Source organism: Tinamus guttatus, unplaced genomic scaffold, assembly GCF_059628265.1.
Source record: "Tinamus guttatus ecotype Peru unplaced genomic scaffold, ASM5962826v1 Tinamus_guttatus_pri_ptg001602l, whole genome shotgun sequence".
Taxonomy (NCBI): Eukaryota; Metazoa; Chordata; class Aves; order Tinamiformes; family Tinamidae; genus Tinamus; species Tinamus guttatus.
In genome coordinates, this window is record NW_028290136.1 from 4,304,472 (window position 1) to 4,325,925 (window position 21,454).

Consider the following 21,454-nt stretch of genomic DNA (forward strand, 5'->3'; position numbering starts at 1 on the left):
AGACATTGCCCTATGTTTTTGTTTGTGTAACAGGAGAGGGAACATTACAGCCCAATGTTTTAACCCTGCTGTGATTCAGCCCATCAGTGGGGAGGGGGCTTGCATACAATCGTGCCATTTTCTTTGCTTTCCTGGGTGATGCTGCCCTGAAATTGCAATGTAAGAATTGTGATCATCGTGGCTGAAGCATCCCTAAGATGTGGGTACTTATAGACGACTGCCCATATAGAGAGAGTATGTAGTGTCCTTGAACAGGTAATTCATAGCACAGAGCATGGGACTTGTCCTCTCCTAACTTCCTCTGTCCTACATGAAATTGAAAGAACTTGTCCTTAAAGGGCTCTATCCACAAGGTGAGAAGAGTTTTCAGATCTCTGTAGCCCTTCTCCACGTCATATAAAGCATTTTTCTTCTGTTTCTTATGGGCACTTCTGTTTCTTATTGTAGGAGGACTGAAGTTAGCTCACTTGCCACTTTGTTCTTTAAAACCAGACAGTAGCCTACAGCATTGTTTTCCAAAATTCTGGCTAGATTGCTTTCTCTGTTTTGCATGCTGCTCTTGATGTATGGCCTATTGCACTTTTACTCCCAATTAGACTGAAATTCATTCTAGATACAGCTTTGAAAGTATAATTTTCAAAGAAGAATAAGCGGGCACTGTGTGATCTCAGAAAGAATTTTCTTGCTAATAGCTGAGTGTCAGCATTCCTAAACATTACCCCACTGAACTCTCTGGATAGGTAATTATTTAGTTCTGCTCACTGCTGAAAATCTCCAAGTTTGTGTCTCCATGCATTCTCTTTATATGCTCGCTTGGTGGAGGCTCAGCAAATTGTGACATGGATCACAATAGAAAATGTTTGAATGCTCTCATCCCAGAGGGATATTTATCTGCAGTACAAAATGACCACAGAAAGAAATTGACATTACCGTCATTACTGGCAGTTCTGTATTTAGGAAAAAAGCTTAATTTAATACTTTTCTAAAAGGGGTAATACGGGTCAGGATGAGAGTGAATTGACACAGCTGTGTGAAATTAGCCTAGGGAAGTTATGCCTGGCTTTTGCCAACAGAATTCATCCCTAACTTTCCAACAAGCTGAAATGTACCAGAAATAAAATTCTGAATGTGGTAAGGTTTCGCTGTCTTCAGTGATGAATTGTGTATATTCTATGTCCTCCAAGAACCTGGGAGTTAACATTGCAGAGCCACGGTCCATCCATTCAAGGGTTCTTTTTTTTCAGCCTGGGTCAGCAACAGGTTTCTTAGAAGATGAAAAAGAAACCTGCAGAAGGGAAAGCATCACTTAATCAGTCTAGTAGGAAAATTTATTTTGCTCCCTTATCTTGAGCACAGTTGTTTGCATTTCCTGGCTCCTGTGATAGGCAAAGACAGAAGGAAGAACTGTACAGCACATATATACTGTTCTCTTACTTTTCTTTCCTTGGCAGATGGAACTCCCAAAATTATCTCTGCTTTCAGTGAGAAAGTAGTGAGCCCAGGAGAGCCAGTCTCCCTTATGTGCAATGTGAAGGGAACTCCTCTGCCTACAATCACTTGGACACTGGATGAAGATCCCATAGTAAAGGATGGCAGTCATCGTATCAGTCAGATTATCACCTCTGAAGGGAACGTGGTCAGTTACCTGAATATCTCTAACACTCAGGTCCGAGACGGTGGAGTTTATCGCTGTACTGCCAACAACTCTGCCGGAGTCGTCCTGTACCAGGCTCGAATAAACGTAAGAGGTGCTTGTCAAATCAGCTCCTCAAAAAAACACACATAACTCATTGTAGTGGAGAAGAAGATTGTTGCATGTGTTGAACTGAGTCTTGGAATGCCAAAACCAACTTACTGTTTTTCCTCTCCTTTTCTTCTCCTCTCTGTTTTCTCACCCTGCCTCTTCAGCCCCATCTAGAAAATGTGTGGTGTGGTTAAATGTTGAAGATATCCTTTGGCTTGTGTTCTACAGTCTTTTTTCCTATACTCACTCTCTTACTTCGTTGTTTCTTTACCTTAGTCCTGCTGTGCATGTTTGTCTTTTTTAAATTTTCTTTTCCTTTCCTTCTTTACTTGTTCAACATTTCATTGTAATTATTCATGTATATGCTACTTTAGCTTGCATTTCTAGCTATACATGGCATAATACCCATCCTCATGGTATTATATTTTATATATGTCAAAATAAATGCTAACTTCGTCAATGTTCTCATGTGTAACAGGATTCTAGCTTAGTATCAGTTTTAGTATTTCACATTAATTAAGTCATCCTCAACCTTTAATTTGTAATACAGTAAAGATTTTATCAGGCAAGTATTCAATAATACAAATATATACCCCCACCTAATTAGTATGTATGCTGCAGGGTGAGGAAAAACTAGAGCATATAAAGATTAGGGAGACTGCATAAGTGGTTCTTAAAAGCAACTAAGGCACTAAGGAGAAGTGTCATGCAGGCTGCATCTCTAAATGTTGCTAACATTCGTATATTCTGAGAATATATATGCATATTTCCTCAAGTAAATGTGCTTTTAAATTGTTTTCAAGAGTGTCTGTTTACCTTTATAGGGCCAGCAAGCATTCGACCAATGAAAAATATTACAGCAATAGCCGGCCGAGACACCTACATCCATTGCCGTGTAATTGGCTACCCGTATTACTCCATCAAGTGGTACAAGAACTCAAACTTGTTACCTTTTAACCATCGCCAAGTGGCATTTGAGAATAATGGGACGCTGAAGCTTTCAGACGTGCAGAAGGAAGTGGACGAGGGCGAGTACACGTGCAACGTCCTAGTTCAACCCCAGCTGTCTACCAGCCAGAGTGTTCACGTGACAGTAAAAGGTAAAGTTCACTTGGGAAACCAAAGCCAAGCTAATGGCCATGTGGCTTGTGGAATGCAGAATTACCCACATGGGCTTGTATTGGCAATCAGTGAGTGAACCTTAGGAGCACTAATGCAGATTTCTGATTATTTTTAATGATGGTGTATGTAGCAATCATACGCTGTGTTCCTTCTTGACTTGCACTTCATTCAATTAGCAAAGCATTCATTTCTAAAAGGAAGCATTGCAAAAACAAGCTTTTTACAAGCTTACCCCAGAGCCCTATTTTTACTGTGTGCACTTAGTCGGCAGATGAATGTTTTGTCACCCAAGTTTCACTGCTGATTGTATGTCTGCTCCGTGACTAAATCCGCAATTTCATTAGCCACTCATTTCCCAGCTTTTAACAAATAAAATTAGAAGTTTAAAGTATGTCTTTCTGTCAATAGACAGAGAGAGAAGCTAAATGCATTAGAATTACTTTATTATTTGTAAGTATTATTTTCTAAATGATCCTGGTGCTTTAAAAAGGTAGCACTAAAATGAATTATAAATAAAGGTAACTTGAAATTTTAACAGTATGTTTAAAATTGGTGCACAGAATACCAAAGAAGGATGTTCAGATGGACTTGAAAGACTTCAGCAATAGACAAGGATCGGAATTTTCTAGCATTGTATTGCTAATATTCAGACCTATTCACAAGATCACAAGAGATAGAAAACCTGATTGCAGTAGCATCTAGTAGCATCTAGTTTTGAGCAAAGGAACTGCTAATCAATGCAATTCACGTGAGCCTCTAGGAAAAACTGAAATAAAATGTCGCCTTTCCTGATGTCCTTACAAACTTTTCCTGGGCTTTTTGATAGGGGGAAGGAGGAAGGAAGGAGAGTTGCTTTCTGTGTCTGTTCTTGGATAAGACACAGAAAATACTGAGTAAAAATGACTTTGTTACACACATTTAATCTTTTATCTTCTTTCTCTTCTGTATGTTTAGCCCCTTCTTGTTTTCACTCTAGAATGAAGTAATTGCTTATTATTTCAAGAGGTTAGGGGATTAGCTTTAAGCCACTAACAATTGGGACTCTGAAAGGCATAACATCTCATCCTCCCGAGACCAGAAATGGTACCTTTCATGTGATGTGAAGTAAAAATCTAATTTCACTGTGGGTTTATTTTTTCTTTTTGGTCTCTTTTACGTATGTGTTACCTTGTTTAACATCACAGTAATATTGCAATTCTGTTCACACAAGTTAGGCAGTGAATGTCAAATTAGTAATTGAGTTGCTACTGCATTAACTGTTTACTGTGGTAAAACTGTTGGGGAATGCTGCTTCTCAAATGAAACCATTCTTCAAGTGACTTGATAAATGAAGGTAACCAGACAAAAAATCCAGCAGTCTGTCCTTAAAGCTCAGGCATTTAAGCCAAAACATTACTGGCCACTTCGAATGATACCTGGTACCTCAAGCACAATATTGTATTTCCTCCCAATAGCTTATAGATTCCAAACATGACAATTCCTCCCCCAGAAAGAGATTTTTCAGCCCTAACAATTTTGATTATGAACTGTGGCTTTTATCAGCATCCTTATGCCTTGAAAATAGGCTGCCATTTTTCTGAATATTCAGCTGACAGGGCCACTGGCTGCTCAGAAATTTCAGAAAGGTGGTGATTGTACACGCTCTGCATAACTGCCACAAGTATGTGGTGCCACGTGGTACATTTGAGGAGTGCCAGGGGTCTCAGATGCTTCTCTTGCACCTGTGATGCCGTGTCACCCTGCCTTCGCTATGCAAGTTGCAGTATGAATGGTGACCCAGGGCACGTGCGGTGTTGACTGCACAGAAAGCATCCCAGTCACTTCAGAACATCCTGGTCTTGACTAAAAAAATTGCTGCTTGAAAAAAGTTTCATGTTCTGTCCTTATATGCTAAGCCCAAAGTGTCAAAGTTGAACTCTGTGTGTCAGACATGAACAATTCTCATGGTTACACTGTTGTAGCTGGAGGTCAGCAAGGCCATGGTGTTTTTCTAGATGGCTGTATGTTGTTCTGTTCTGTAACTACATAGAGATTTTATCCAGCATACTGTGGATTGTCTCTTGGAAGTTAGTAGAGAGAAAATAGTCAATAGTGTCCTGTTGTTTTAAAATGCTGTTAAAGTTTGTCCTGCCTTTTTTTTTTTTTCCCTTTACAGAATTCGGAGAGAATGTGATTATTTTCATGCACATATTCTGAAAAATATAAAATATGCCCCAGCTTGCATACTAGAGCTGAAAGTACCCTGAAACATGATCAGAAATGAACTTAATATTAGTGCCTAACTCTCCTTATTTATACTTCAGTTTCTTATATGATCATTCCACTATTTATTTGTCAGAGAAACAGGGAGAGTTTGTGATCATTGCCATATCCAATATTACGTGCCTGTTAGTTTGTTCTCAGTTCTGCTGCAGGCTTCCCGAGTGACTCCAAACCAGTCATTGGAACTGTGATTCAGAATAGATGGTACTTTATGAGCTGCTATTTGGTATTTTATTTTCATTTTCTGTTCTGAAGGCATAATTATCAATTTCTTCATGAGCTTTTCTGAGATGATAATCTCTGTGGTATCAGAGTGTATTCATAAACCATGAATTCCTTCTCAAAACGGACGTGGATGATCAGGAGATTTTGGTAAATGTGGAATGTGGTACAAGAAGACTAAACTTAGAAGTACCCACAAATGTTTTGTTTGTTCTATTCAGAAACCTACAGCATGTTTTTTTTTTTTCAAGTGTCTCTGCTGTCGCAAAGCACTTATATGTTCAAAGCATTCTGCTGTTGAAAATGAAGTTGCATCTGAAGTTGCTGCATCCTACAAATTAGTCACATCACTCTGATTAGCAATCCCCTGGGAAACAGATTTAAGCCTTTGAATTAGTATTATCTGAGAGATTTATGACAGAGTGAGATACAGAATTTGGTTCCTTCAGTGCAGCATTTATCTGCATTATCCATAAAACTGGTCTTTCTCTTTTTCAATCTTCTGCCTCATTGACTGCCCTCTTTCCAGACTCCTCAATATGTAAAAGCACCCTTGTTCAACCTTGAATGAGGACTTGTAAAATGTAATATCCAAATAAAGATGCGCAACAGCTCAAACATGTAATTAAATACAAAAGGGTGGCCCAGTCTGTAGAGTAATTTAAACTTCATGAATATCCAGTTGAAAACAAAATGTTCAGGACTTTCTACAGAAATCTCTGTAAGATTATAGATAGAACTGAATGTCTCTTGGCAATAACTTCAGAATGAAATCCTGGCTGTTGGGGAACCCAACAGTGTGGCTTTTAGAGCCTTGCTGGACAGCATCCCACCCTGCAAGCTGTCAGGAAGCCAAAAGCTTGGGAACTGGACATCTTTATGTTATTCAGCCTTGAGCCAGAAACTTCCTTATGTTCTTGGTCAGAGGAATCAAGCAACACATGAAATCATTTGGCCTATTTTTTAGGAAGAGCTGGTGTCCTTGCCTGCAGACCCCAATGACCCTGGCCCACAGAGACATGGCACAGCATCTCCAAACATCCCTTGCCTGTCCCTTGTCTCTGTCTCGAGGTCTGGATCTGGGAAGCCAGCAGTCCCCTAAGCTGGCTGCTTGAAAGCCGCATGGATAAACTGGCAGGAAAATAAGCAGGTTTCTATTTGGCAGACATTGCTTTGCTGGAACTGTGCCTAGGTTGTGACAGAACTTATCTGAAATCCAGCCATCTTAGCTTGTTGTTTTTTTTTTTTTTTTTTTTTTTTTTTTGCATTTAGATAAATGAATTGGCCAGTTCTTACAACAGCCATGAAATCTACCCACCCTGTAACACATACCTAACATAGGGACAAGCTATGACTATACTTGCATGTTTAATTTCTGGTATTTTATATCTGATCAGTGCTTGCCTTCACAACTTTAATAATGTTCTTTCAACATGTTTTCTCTTGGCTTAAGTTCAATTTTAGTTTTTTTTCTAAAGCACACTGAACCCACTTTCCCCCTGCCTTCCTGCAAAATGGAAATGGCATTTACTGACATCCACATAAGCAATCATCAAGATTAGCCTTGTTAAGCACCTTTCCAAAAATAAAACTAATCTTAGCAGCACTAGGTTCTTATTCTGTATTTCACCCAGCTCTAGTGATTTGCCAATGGGGTTCACATGCATCTGCTGATAGCAGAGGACTAGTAAAAGCCAGACATCCTAGATTCTGAATGGGAATATTCCTCAGAAGTTTCCCGTGTTCTTGTCTCTAAAGTATGTCCTTTACTCTTGTCTTCTCCAGCTCATCCGTGCCTTAATCCTGGCACTTCTGCTCAAGGTTCCAGAACTAATCAGTCCTCCAGGCCTTTCCCATCCCAATCCTTATTTCCTTGGTGTCTTATTCTCATGACTCAGAACCAGTCTTCCCGTTCCAAGCTTCCAACCTTCCTCCAAGCCTCCATTTACACTCTTCTGTCCCTCTTCACATTGCCCGTCTTCAATGCTTTCAGTTCCTGTCCCCTTGACATATTTCTTCATGCAGAGTCAGACCACATCCCACCCCACTGCTTATTTGTCTTAAGACTTCTACTTGCAGCCAGTTTCCTAATACCACTTTACCTCCTCATCACCTCTGCATTCCTACTGCCAGCCTGCTCCAAATCTGTGACCTTCTTCCACTGCCCCCAAATGCAAGTCTATGGGCAGCAGGTCCTGCTCCACCAGTCTCTGCCAGCAACAGGCTGGTTCCCCCACTTTGTTCCCTTGGCCCCACTATCTCCTTTCTTCCTCTATGCATTCCTATCACTTCCTTCTCCATGCATTCTGGGGCAAGTATGAGGAGTATTATGAACACCAAGGAGATGAATTCTGTCCACTTTTATTTCTGACGTCTCTCCAGGACTGCAGCTGCTCCCTTGTAGTTGTAATGGACTCCCCCACTGATGGGAGAACTAGGTGCAGGTTGAAACATGGAAACTTTTAGATGTTCATCTCTGGAAAACATCTTCTGAGGATGTGATAACTGTGGTTTGTTTGTTTATTTTTGCTTAAAATAATAAAATAAAAAAATGGGCAGCCTTGTGATGACTTTTCATTGGAAAAGCAAGAAGAATGCCTGATAGTAATGCCATCACATGCCAAATAGGAATCACAGTGCTGATGGAACTTCTGAGTCTCCTAATGCTTTTTTTTTTTTTACTTTATAGCAGGAGTAAGGGCTACTATGTCCCTGTTCTTCCACCCTCCCTGCTTTATTCTTGAAAATGGACAAACAGTAGTAACTGAAACTTTCCAGCTGATTCTGCCTGAGGCAGACACCTGTCCTGGAAAAATACTACCCAAACAAAAGTCAAATTGTAAGCAAACTAATACAGTCTTATAATGGAAAGTGTTGAATAAACAAAGTAAGAGTCTCTATTTTCCACACCGTCTATAAGTTTCATGTTTCCTTTGAAAAATAAACCTTCAAGTATCAAGGTGGTAAAGTAATAATAACAACATCTTTTCTATAGCATTTTAGTAGATCTTAAAGCATTTTTATAACAGGATTGAGTCATTATCTCATTTTTTTATTATGTAATCTATAGTAATAGTTTTCCCAGCTACTGTAAAAGCCATCAGTGCTAAGTGATGATTTTCTTTTCATCAGTCTCATGGGACATACTTCTCATGTAAACAGCTTGCTGCTATTCACACTTATCCTGCAGAAATTAATTGAAAAAGAAGCCCCAGAGAGGAAAGGGTGCAGCATCATTAAAAAAAGAAGTGCAGTGTTCAAAAGGCCTTTCTCTGATCTTGTAGAGCATATGTATCTCACTGATTTAGAAGACTTCTCATTACTTTATCCTGAAGTGATAGCACTTCACCCCTTATGACCAGGATAAAAGAATTTTCCCATACTGTTTCTTTTCAGAAATTCCTGTTTCATTTTAGAAATCTTGCAAATAAACAGGGACTACTTCGAAATACCTTAATGTTGCAAGTATTTGAATAGATCCTCTTCTACTTTTTCAGGGAAATGTCTGGGTTTTTTTCTAATGTATAAGTATTATTCATGGAGTTTGCAGATCAGTTCAGGGTGGACTGTTTTAGATGTTGAAAATGGATGCAAGCACAGAAGGAGTAGACTTTCAAGGAGACCTTTTTAGGGGTTCTGTGGACCATGCTGCATGCTGTCATCAAACAGAATCAGTTTGCTGTTTCTTTTATGCTTGTTTCAATCTGTGGTATGGATTAAAGCAAGTATGAATTTAGTTTCATGCATATATGTAAGACGACTTCTAATCAGTGTTACTGAATGAATGTTGCCAAGGATTTGAGTGAAAAAATCTTCTGACTTTGACGTCCTTCAGACACTTCTTTCATTAACGTCTCTTCCTGCCTTTCCTTTCTCATGCTCCTTTGCAGTATCTTTTGGGACCTCTCCAAGGTTGTTTCAACTCCTTTTATTCAGATGTCCCACACTAACTAGAATTGTTTTATGTGGGGATTATGTATGGGCCATGGGTTGAGAATAGATAGCCAGTCTTGTGAAAGATCTTGAAAAAACACCCTGAATGGTTATTCTGGGGTCACAGAATGTAGAATTGCTACAGGAGGCTGCCTTGAAGAAACATGCACTTTGGCCATGATATTTCCAGTGTGAAAATCACAGAACCTAATTGGTGGGGGATGCCTAAAGAAGGCAGTCTGTTTGACACTCAGATTGAGAGACTTAACAGGTTTGTGTAAACTGCTCACTGTTCAACATTCAAAAAAAAAATCAACTGAGAGAGTGCCTCTGGATACATGGAAGTTAGGCATTTTGTCCTACAACATTTAACAATGAAAGTAACTGTTGCTTTGTTAATATGCCTCTTGCAGCTGTTGTCTTTGAATCAAGAGTGATTTCTCTGTAAAATGCAGAGGCAAATGCATCTCCTGGGAAGGGAGCTGATCTTCCTCTGTCCTGTGTTGCATGGTGATATGATAAGGGAATGCACTTTTTTTCCTCATAACGGAGGTTGAAATAGGGGTTCTATAGATGGATGTGACATGACGTAAAATCACTTTTGGTTTCTACATAGCATTTTAAGTTGTCTCTGATTTGGAGGAACTTCCAGGATAGTGTCAGAGAGCCTGTAAGTTGCCAGTGTTTCATTGTGGGGAGAGGGAGAGAGGACTGAGGTGGTGAATAAAGTCTTATAAGTTAACCTGGTAACTCTGCACCAGAGCATTTGTATGGCCACACTCAGTGGCAGAATTACTGATAAAATACCATTGCTCATTGTCATGAGACAACCTCTTTGAATATAGGGTTAATTTTGGCAACCAACGAGCTTACAAGTAGGTGGAAATGTTGTGCAGCGGAAGAGGCATGACAGCGATTAGTTTTTTTCATTCCTTTTCAATGCATGCACTGAAGAATATACCGAATATAATAATGTAATATAAAATATAATTATTTTCAGGACGGGATGCATTAACACTCAACAGGGGAGCAGAGAATATGGCTCAGACTAGCCACATTCATTAATGTCATTAATGGATAGTTCAGTGAATGACATGCCCTAATTATAAGGCTCAATACAGAGAAAAAAGAAGCGGAAAGAGCAAGTGCTTCACTAGCTAGGTAGAATTGCTCAGACCGTCAACCAAAGAGGTAGACCTGTTTCAGAGAAACAATAGATGGATCATAAAACACACGAATCACAAGCTTGTGACCAGGCTCTGTGCAAAGACAGAACAGTTTTGTCCATTTCACTATGTAGCCTTCTTCAAGAGGCTACATAGTTTGGTGGCTATTACTCTGCATAGGCCAATGGATCTGTGTTGTGCAAGCATGGCGACAATTCCTTTGTGCCTACAAAATGCTTCACTAGTTATGGACTTCATGTATTCCTTGCTAAAAGTATTTTACAGTCTTGTCACAGTTCCTGCAAGTGTCACTGAAGGAAAATGCACAGTGTCCAATGAGAAAAAAGGGATTGAATTTCATTTTACTAAAAGGGGGCCACAGGAGAGCAGAATTCTGTTCACAGAGCTACTGAAGAAGACAGGATACCTGCAGAATACTGTTTTAGTCAACTGCCTCAGCAGTTCTTTCCAGTGTAACTCCCATGGAACAGAGGGCAAGAAATTAAAGATGTTCCTCTGCTAATGGAGAGCAGTGTGGAAGCCCTCCTTGTCCTCCTTCAGAACGATCCCCCAGAAGTACAGAAGACCTTGCTAGGGCAAGTAAACATAATTTAAGTCTCTCTACATTAGCAGTAATGAGTCTGGCCCATGATCCTCTTCTTAAAGAGGCACTTAATTCAAGAAGCACTCATCGATCAAGCATTCCCAAGCCATTGCATTTTATAGCGTAAAGCAGAGATTTTTCACTGTTTAGCCCATTGTACGTAGAAAAAGAAACATCTCTTCATATACACATGGACACATTCATACGCACTTACACCCCTCTCTCTGTGAGTATGACATGTAACATTCTTATAAAATACTATAACAAAAACAAAAAATAAATATGAGCTTTGAAGTTTGATCAACCAAGGCAGAGAAGGAAAATGCTGTAATACACAGTAGAGTGTGTATTAAAACAGATTTTAAACAGAATTGTCCTGTGATAGAAACCTATGATAGAGCTGATAGAAATCTTTCTATCAATTTTATAGCATTTTATATCAGTATACATCTCTTTTCTAGTACTGTAAGCTAATGCTCTGCAGTTGCTGGACAAAAGAAATAATAAAGCAGTATACTGGTTGGTTAGTTAAGCTTGCTCTTTTCTTCTATTGGGATTAAATATGTGAACTTTGTACTTCAGAAATATATATGGAAGTTTTTGTATTTCGTAAATGATAAGCCTGATTTCAGCTTTGTTTTACTCTCTTCCTCAGTCTAAGTTTTTAATAAGTACTGTTTGTTTGTTGTTGTTCCCTTCTTTTCTCTGGGCTAACACAGAGATAATTTATCTGTTATGTTAGGTCACTGGGAACTGTCTTTAGCCGCACAAACTGGTAAATATTGTAGCTCAAAAACATTTTTCAACATTTTCAAGTTATTTTGCTAGACTATTGTCTTTTTTAAAGCACTGATTTTAAATTACATGTTGCCTTTTAAAATAAGCTCCTTGTCAGGACTGCAAGCTGCATCAGCTGCATTATACTTTGTGAAGTAGAAATAAATGATGGTTTCCTCCATATCTTAAAAACCTGAGTAGAGGAGAAATGTGCTATCTGTAAGTATTTTAGACAATCTCTGAGGTGTTCTGCAGGCTGCTAGGTAAATTTTAGAACTGGAAAATTCAGCTTAGCAAATCGATATTTTGTGAAAATTGCTTCAGTATGACTTAATGATTTTACTCCTTGTTTTCTTCATCGAAGAAGTGGAGGGTGAGGGTGCATTTCGTAATCCTCAGAGCAATATATTGTCTCATTTTTATATGATTTTTGTGATGATTACTTCAAATCCTCAACAGAAAATACAAAGACAATTTGCCACCTTGTTCTGAATTTTAGCATGTTTTTCTGTAATACTGCCTCAGACTAAGAGAGGATTTGGGAAGACATGTGTTAGCCAGCACATTATGTATGTGCCTTCCATTTGGCATTTAGCAGATATTTACATTCATCAAGGGGAAAGGTTATGTCAAAACCTTTTGACAGTCTCCTAAAAATTTCTCATTCCCACTTGCATTATAAACTGTATGTCAATAAATGCTAAGAGAAATTTGGCCTTTTTCTGTTGACACTCAAAGAATTCAAAATATCTCAGGTGCCTGTCTTAGCTGCACTAAGATAATTAGAAGAGATTGGCAGACATTTTGCCTCATTTTGTGCCATTATTTCCCAAGTGGAAAAGTGGTTAATTTCCAGTGCTCAAAGTTCAAATAAACACTGTAAACTGCACTGAATCAATCTTTCTTTCTCTCTCTTTTTCTCTCTTTCTTTCTTTCTTTCTTTCTTTCTTTCTTTCTTTCTTTCTTTCTTTCTTTCTTTCTTTCTTTCTTTCTTTCTTTCTCTTTCTTTCTTTCTCTCTCCCTTTTTCTCTTTATTTCTCTCTCTATTTCTCTCTTTCTCTTTCTTTCTCTCTTTCTCTTTCTTTCTCTCTCTTTCTCTCTCTTTCTCTCTCTCTGTTTTTCTCTTTCTCTCTTTCTCTTTCTCTCCTTCTCTCATTCTCCCTTTCTTCCTTTTTTCTGTATGCCTGATCTACCAGATTTTCGTAATGCAACAAGACAGATTTTATCAATTTGAGAGAGAGCAGATGGGAAAAGACATTACAGAGTGTGTTAAAAACATTATTATAGTGGTATTTTTCACAACTATATAAGGCAGATCAATATCACTTGCAAGAATGAGGCTAATGTTGTTATATCCTGCATCATTATACCTGCATCCTGATGGTGCTTCTCTTTGACAGATGCTCATTGTCCTGAATTCTTCCCATCAAATGGCATAATGGCCATTCAAAAAATAGCGGCCTTCATACTTTGTCTTTCCTTCTCACTCTGGGATGCACATGTAAACAAACTTACATATATGACCAATGCCTTTGCCCTCAGGAGGGGGTTGGCATTACTTCCTTAAAGATTAAGTTTCTTATTCCTGATGCAACAGCAGTCAACATATGCATTGAAGTGCATCAAACTGACATATTACCTACCACAGACACCTGCCTTGCAACCCAGAAATAAGACACAGATGAAGGAGTAAAAATACTGCTAAGGAAGTCAGTGGGCTGGCACATGTTGAGACCATCTTGAAGATTTTTTTTTTTTTTTTTTTTTTTGCTTCTTGGCACTCAGGTTTGAGGAACACGAACATTTCGTTTGCTAAAAGGAGTAAGGTCAAAAGAAACACATTCTGATAAAACCAACAGCTACATTTTCTCCTGAAGCTAATATATAGTAATATGAATGTTCTGCTCTGGGTCTCCTTTGATCTTTCCTACTGATGGTGGTCAAATGTGATATAGACAATATTTTAAGTAATCTTGTGGGCCAGAACAGAAGAATGCACACGTGTTTCTGAAGTGTGTAACCTCTTCTGGTTATCTTTTTTGATAAATAAATAGATGAGTATTAATAAATGAGTATTGCTTCAAAAGTTGGTTTTAGGGTCTTTTCAGGGATGGTTGATAGAAACTGATCTTAGATCAATGCCCTTGTTAGAGGTCACTGAAAAGGAGGGAAGATTTAAGGTCCATCCACTGGGATGGATATGTGATTCTCAATCTGCTATATTGCCAGTTACAAAAATAGATACTACTGGGCAAATAAAGAAAAAATCCTCCAAAACATGAGCAGGAATTAGATTACACCATCTTGGAAGCTGATGCCTTGTACGGGGCCTCTACTTATAAATCAGTTTTGGCTTAATTTTGATATCCACAATACTTTGTATGGCCTTACCTTCTTATCTGTGTATAATCGTTTTGAACATTGTGCCTTGAAACTCTAAGAAAAATGTTTCAGGACTGGCTCTACAAACTTTTGCTTTATTTTATCCTGTCCCAGAGACAAAGATGTGTCACAGCTGGAACACTGTTCCAGGTTTATTCTACTGTCCTAAGCAAGGCTCTCGGACCAGATCCTGAGAGCTGCTGAGCTCCTCCTGGACTCTCTTATAAAAGACCTTGATGAACCAAGAGCTGGCTTTGCATATGTGCTTTTTTGTTTGTTTGCTTGTTTGTTGTGTTTTACTTTGCTTTTCTGAGAGATGCTGAATATTCTTGGAGGAATCAGTGGTGTTTGGTATCTCTAGAACCCAGGGATTTCAATGCTTATACTCTCCAATTCTGCATCTAGTAGCTGAGAAAAATAAAGCCCATCTCAGAAGGGTGTTTGTAAGGGATGCAGTTTTTAGCTAAAAGATGCCCTAGAGCTATCAAAGGTGTTACAGCTACATACGCAGCATGGCACATACTTAATATCTGCTCCATTACATTACTCGCAGAAATGAGATTGTATCTGCAGTAACTCCTCTTTTCTCGTGTGTTTCAGTTCCACCTTTTATCCAGCCTTTCGAGTTCCCGAGGTTCTCCATCGGCCAGCGAGTCTTCATTCCCTGCGTCGTGGTCTCCGGGGATTTACCCATCACCATCACCTGGCAGAAGGACGGCAGGCCGATTCCAGCTAGTCTCGGAGTGACGATTGACAACATTGACTTCACCAGCTCCTTAAGGATTTCTAATCTTTCGCTGATGCACAATGGGAATTATACCTGTATAGCTAGAAATGATGCTGCAGCTGTGGAGCACCAAAGCCAATTAATTGTGAGAGGTAAGTAGATGTAATTAGTTTGAAGGGCACCAATTGAGCAGAATTCATCAGTATTTTCTAATGACATCTGTTTGATGGGATGTATGAAATACTGGAAAATATGTTAATTTAAACTGCTAGAACTTTTCTATCTGAAAGTAGTGAGCCTTGAACATAATCAACAACCTGGAGTGTGTCGTGCATATGAGGGAGACACAGGATTTACTTTCTGGAAAATTTTGTGAGGTACAATCATCTCACCCCTCCTTTGGGATTAAGCCTTTGTAATATTATCAAATTCCTCTCTGTTATTGTTCTACTCTGGTTAAATCTGTTTTTAATTTGGAACATCCTCTCATATAATGTTGTATCAGTAAAAAAGATTGCACTGCTGTTTTGTTCATAGGGAACGTTATTCTCCCGTTCTCTTGTTGTTTTTTTATTTGTGTTTATTAGTTAGTGCGTTTCATTTGCTCATGCTCACTTCACCACGTATTCTTAGAAACAAATGTGAACATAGACATTCCATAAGGAGAAATATATGTGTACAAGACCTGTTAGGGAGATATCTCCCTTAGCTTTCTGCCTTTTAAATCACACCTTTATCTAAGGCTTTCCCCTAGGATTGGCATGGGATTATTTATGCGTTGCAGTGTATTTTCAAATTGATTGTGAAAAACTTCACACATACACACACAAAAAAGTATTTCTTCTGAAGATTTTTCAAAGTATTTTAAATACTTACATGCAATACTTTTCCCTCCCCATCATCTCCTTTTTGCTAGAAAGCCATTAGATTACTGAGCCATTGCTCAGTAAAAGAGGAAGCATGTTGAAGTTAAAATACTGCAAGGGCAGTTGTTGCAAGTGGCTGCTGCAGATCACTGCATCTCTTCCGGTAGTTCACCAAGATTTCTCTTAAAACCGCTTAGGGCCTTTTGCCACCTTTGCCAGCTCTTTTTTCAAAAACTCATTTGAAGCAAAACATTTGGAACAGCTCTTCCTTTAAGTCAAACCTTCATGATGATCTGGGAATATTGTTAAGGGAATATTCCCTAATCTTCCACTTACAGTATTTATATCTGACTTTCATTATGCTGATATTCCCATAACTCAGCTGCAAATGGGCCTATTATGTTTTCACTAGTTTTGATACGAATACTACTTTAATGATTGTTTTTATTTTTTTTCACTGTTTCTAACTTCATTTTAAGTATTACTCTGTATAGACATTTATTACTTTCCCCATCTATACAGTAATTCCTAAGTGAAGTCATTTAATTAACTGCATGCGCTTTACTTTTTTCTACACTGCTCTGTTGGCCTTGAACTCTGATGATCATTCTAACAGTAAAAGAAGAATTTCCTCCCCTTCTCTTTTCCTGGGCAAAGGAAAGTTCACAACCTCCTGTCATAGCAGAAGTGACACTGAGGATGTCTGCCCTATGCAAAGATGCCCCACCTAACAGCATGTGAATTACCACCTGACTTGCAGGTATACTCAATGCTGCAAAGTTTTGCAAGTGATGGGAAAGAATCATTTTTGCAACTACGCATTAGTTCCTATAGGCATTTCATCAAAACAGGGATGGTAGGGTGATCTTCAATGTAGGAAGCTGGCGTAGGTTATACCGCTGAAAACTGGCCTGCTGCCCTATCCTGTTCTTAGCACAAAGAACGATGAGGTGTCACAGCCCTAATTGAATCTCCTGCTGAAAGCCCTGCCCCAGGTGGGTGGTGGGATGACTGCTGTTGACTGTGCATGTTAAAATACTATGGACCTGACACAGGGTTGCTTCTCAGTATCTCCCCTGAGACTAGGAAAAGTTTTCTGGAGTGCTTGTGCTGCAAAGTGTGTGCGAGGTTATGAGGGTTATTACATTCGCCTCCTCTTACTTATTCTCCTGCTATGGCTATTGCTCTGCAGCAGTCTTCTTTAAGCTCCTCTCTTATCTCTATCAATTTAAATGGAAATAACTTAAGCAGTTTTCCTTCTGCATCTGGGTTAATAGCTCTCCCTCGTGGGGAGGTGGGAAATAGCATCTCCTATTTGACCTGAATTTTGGACTGTATGTGGAACTGATCTCTTGCTCTCCTACTGAACTGCTTCAAATATCTCATTCCATAGGTCAGAAGACAGCTATCAGAGGGCTTCTTTTAGTCTCTATTAATCTACTTCCAACCTGACCTATAATATTTAAGTAAAGAACAGATTCCCTGCTCCCTGTTTCTTCTCTAAGCTTTCTGATTCCTCCTCATCAATTCCTATTATGAGGAATGGATAACTGAAATATAGTATTTTTCTAAATAAGCCAAACAGTTTTCCTCTAAATGAAGGGAGAATAAATGGTGCTTAAGTTCCTCTTGTTTCTAATCTACATTGTGTGATGGTTTCTCAGCAGTGTGCTCTAAATGTAAACATTGGCGTTTTTTAAATATCAGGGGATGAGTTCTGGAAATGTCTCTTATGAAGTGTGTGGGTTTTGATATGACAATAGACAGTGAGCAAGAGAGGAAAATAAAGCAAATATGACTGTTCCCCACAAAGTTCCTTTCTCCCTCTTAATACTGGTGTTATTTTCTCTTTAAAGGTAGATTTAAAAATGATGACAACTATCATGTTTCCAAAATAAGGAGTATAAAAAGGCAAAATAAAAATAAATAAAAAACAGCATTGGCCCAAAATTTCAGGCACATTACAGTAAATCCTCACTGCTGTTCATGTTAATCTAGGCTATATTAAAGCAACCAAATGATAATAAAGAGCCTAACAATACCTGGCAAGCAGTGCTGGAATTTGCCTGGTGTAGCAAAAAAGGCAGATCAGCTGCTTCCACAGAGCCTCCTCACAGAGCATCGCACAGGAGATGGGAAGGGCCTATTGAGAGAAAGAGAACAAGGGCAGAAAACTTGTTCAACCCAAGGTGGGAGCACTCCCGGTCCTGGTAGTTTTCCTGTCATAGGTTCCTTGGTGAGGGTCTGGAAATGACACTTTGTAGTCCCATGCTTGGGACATAGATCTGCCAGCACTTCTCTTCCCTGCCACTTACTGACCAGTTCAGATGAGTCTGAAGAGGTGAAAATGCCTCGAATAGAACTGAAGGTCTAAAAAAGTTTAAAAAGTGTTGATTGTTTGGAAACACCTTTACTAAGTGTGAAACAGCAGAATATTAGACAGGTACAAATCTGCAGAAAATGATACTTGGTTAGTCCTAATGTTTGTGGAATATCTTTTAAAATCAGTCGTTATTTAAGAAGGTCATCCTCTCTTTACTTCATCCAGGTGAGTAAGCTTTCACTTTTGAAGCTTATGCTGCACTGTCTCCTTGTAGTTCCTCCAGAAATCCATCACACACACACAAAAGAGGTTTCTCAAAAAAAAAAAAAAAAAAGTAAATTGTTATGATTTTGATTATTTTATTTCCTGTTGCACTCACAGTTTGCTATGTGGGCTTTCTGTAAAACAAGCCTACCATCAATGTTTTTTTAACAGAAAGGAACAAACAGGATCCTGTCATAAAAACTGTCTGTCGAAGTTAAGAAAATATATTTTCTGTCAAATCCTTATATCACTGTATGGAATTAACTAAAGCTTTATTAATTAAGGCTGTCTTCTAAAGAGTGATTAAAAATCTATAGACATTTTATCATGTATTATTCATTTTGATAGAATTTCCTAAGATGGGAATGAAATAATTATGAAATAAAAAGTGGTGAAAAAGATTTTAATTGGTAACCAAAGGAAAAAGCTCATGAATGTATTATGAGATAAAAAATCCGGTACTATGAGAACAGAGAATTCAAAGATAACAGTGGGTGCATAAATCATGATTTTAAAATTCCTTTTAGTGAACACATCTTGAGTTTAAATTGAGATAAGGTCTTTAAATACCTAATAAACCCCCCTTAATGCATTTAGTGTGAATGTGTTTTCATTTTGTGCTTGCCAGGTATGTCTTATATGGTTAGATAACAGCTAAGTACCCAATGAAGAGCCCCTCAGCCTTGAATTTTCCAGGAAGTATCTGTCTGCTCTCTGGTGTCTGGTGATAGTGGTGTCATGCAGCAAATGCAATCTGTGACGGAAAAGTAGGGGAAAAAGATTTATAGTCACAGTTGGTGTCAAAACCCATTTATTTTCTTTGCTGGTGTTTATACTCTGGCTTTGAAGGTTACTCTTGGATGATTCACTTCCTATTTAATGTTCTCATTAGGCAAACCTGATCAACACAAACCACTAGGCATTTCTCATTTTGTAAAAGTACATCTTTTTTTCTTGAACTGCATAGCAAATGGTTTCACTAAAGCAGCTAAATCGACCCCTTAGGTCCAATGACCGAATTTAATAACTGTTCATCTCTGCTAAAGTACAGTGTTTAATGATCTCGTTCATTAATACATCAATGGTTGCTTTGGCTGATTAAATTTCTTCCATCATTTTGACAGTATGATCTAAATGTAAAGTACAAATATTCCATGTAAAAATGAAACATTGTATTCTGGGCCAATGTCATAGATTATTTCTTAACTCACTCCAGTAGCCCACCAGAGGAGCTCATGTTAGGAGTCTTCAGAGTAAGTTAGGAGTCTTTAGTGTAATGTACTAACCACTATACTATCACTGTGCTATATTCCAGCAAGGAATGTTTGAAAGTTCTTGGATTATATATATGTATAAAAAAGATAAATAAATACATGGGAGGATGTTAGAACACACTTATGAATTAATTTTAGTTAATAGTCTGTAATGTCCATCATTGTCAATAGTGATGACACAGGTAAGAGGCATCTTGCTATGGTACCAATTCATCTTTCATGATCTTTTCTTATCTTATTAATCAGGTTTGTTTCACAGAAGTAGATACTAAAAGCATTTTCCAATCTTTAAAATGTTACTGTGGCATTCGTGTTATCTTCAGCACCCTATTCTGCTTTTCCTCATACTTTTTTTCCCCTTCATGAAAGCCTGAGATTGCTAGTCATAATATTGAGAGAAAATACCTTTTCTCAGGTCCTTTGAGTTCAACCATTAAATAGTTTGCATCTGTCAACTTATTGCTGTAAAACTAAACAATTCAATAGCTCATTTCTCATCTGTGGGCTGCTTTAAATGAGAAAGCCTGAAAGAAGCTTGCTGTTAAAGCAATTTTGAATGCCCTCCTTTACAGACTCAAGGGACTGTGCTGCTGAAACAGAGGTGATAATAAGAACTGTTCAGTTATATTTGTGAGCTATATCAGGGTGTTTCATAGGGGCATATCATGGCCCACACCTTTATAACTACAGAGGAGGAAAGCTAATTGCTTTCTGTTCTCCATTAGCTCCACACCAGACAAATGATCTTGGTAAAGTTCTTACTAAGCAAATTTTGTTTAAGGGCTAATGAATTCTTTAAAGATAGTGAAAAAAAGTGAATGTAGTCTTATAGTCTGAATCTAAATACCAAAATCTAGACTGAGTAGTCAAATGCGTTGCCTTCCAAAATGTGCTAGCATATAGCTCTGAACAATTGGTTCCTTTGAAATAAAATTGAGAAGGAAACTATCAATGGGAAAGAAAAACAAACCAGCAACAAAAATGAAGCTATCCTCTGTTTACTTCCTATTCATTTCTAAAGAAGAAAAATCATGTGGTTTTATCCAGCCAAAAGATCATTGCATGGGTAATTTTGTTTTGCTGTAGCATCACTTCTGGTTGCTAATGGCAATCTTAAGACTAAGAGCCAGGAAGTCACGTCCTCAAAAATCACAGTAGCGGTTCTCTGCAGCTGGAGCAAATTTCTTTAGGTATCTCCAACTTTGAGCAGTCCTTGGCTAGTCCCATCACTGGCAGCTAAAGTTTCAGGTGGTATACTTGGTTGCCGAAGATCCCTTTCTATGCTGCCTTATGTTTCCTTGGGTTTCAACCCTCTCTCATACTTCCTTTTCTTGTTTTTGGCACTCCCTAAAGGCAGACGAAGAGGCCAAATGAGAACTTGGGTTAAAGGGTTGCATTAAAGCAAGGAGGGTTTTCTGGGCTCTCTATGCTTGAAGGCTCCAACTTTCAGCATCCCTGTCTGTCCCTGCAGACAAATTCAGCACAGGCTTTCCAGTGTGGTCAAACAGAAAGCCATCCATGACCATGCATATGTCTCAGTACTGCAGTGAGCTGAGGAAATGAAGGAACTATGACTATTTCTCCATACTGTCAAGACTGAGCTTCTTACTCAGCTTGAGGGTGGAAAAGACCTTCAGAAGCTTGGCTACCTTACTATGTTTTCCATGTAGCACTCTTAAGGCACCACAGAAAGAAGAGCTTATAGGTTGAGAGCAGAAAGAACTTTTTTTTCGACTGTTTGCTTATTTGAGTCATGAACCAAGAGACAGGAGATTGACAAAAGCCTCT

General features: G+C 38.5%; 1 protein-coding gene across 2 annotated transcripts in view; it reads left to right on the top strand.

Annotated features, from left to right (window-relative positions):
• Window positions 1-21,454, top strand: part of DSCAM (DS cell adhesion molecule) — a 367,604-nt gene that overhangs the window by 203,576 nt on the left and 142,574 nt on the right. Inside the window, exons 6-8 of one of the 2 annotated variants that reach the window (XM_088539324.1) lie at window positions 1,452-1,748; window positions 2,569-2,844; window positions 14,813-15,091. In XM_088539324.1, coding sequence (XP_088395450.1) covers window positions 1,452-1,748; window positions 2,569-2,844; window positions 14,813-15,091 — 852 coding nt within the window. Of the gene's footprint in view, window positions 1-1,451; window positions 1,749-2,568; window positions 2,845-14,812; window positions 15,092-21,454 lie in introns of those variants that run through there. The other variant, XM_088539325.1, reaches the window with a different exon arrangement.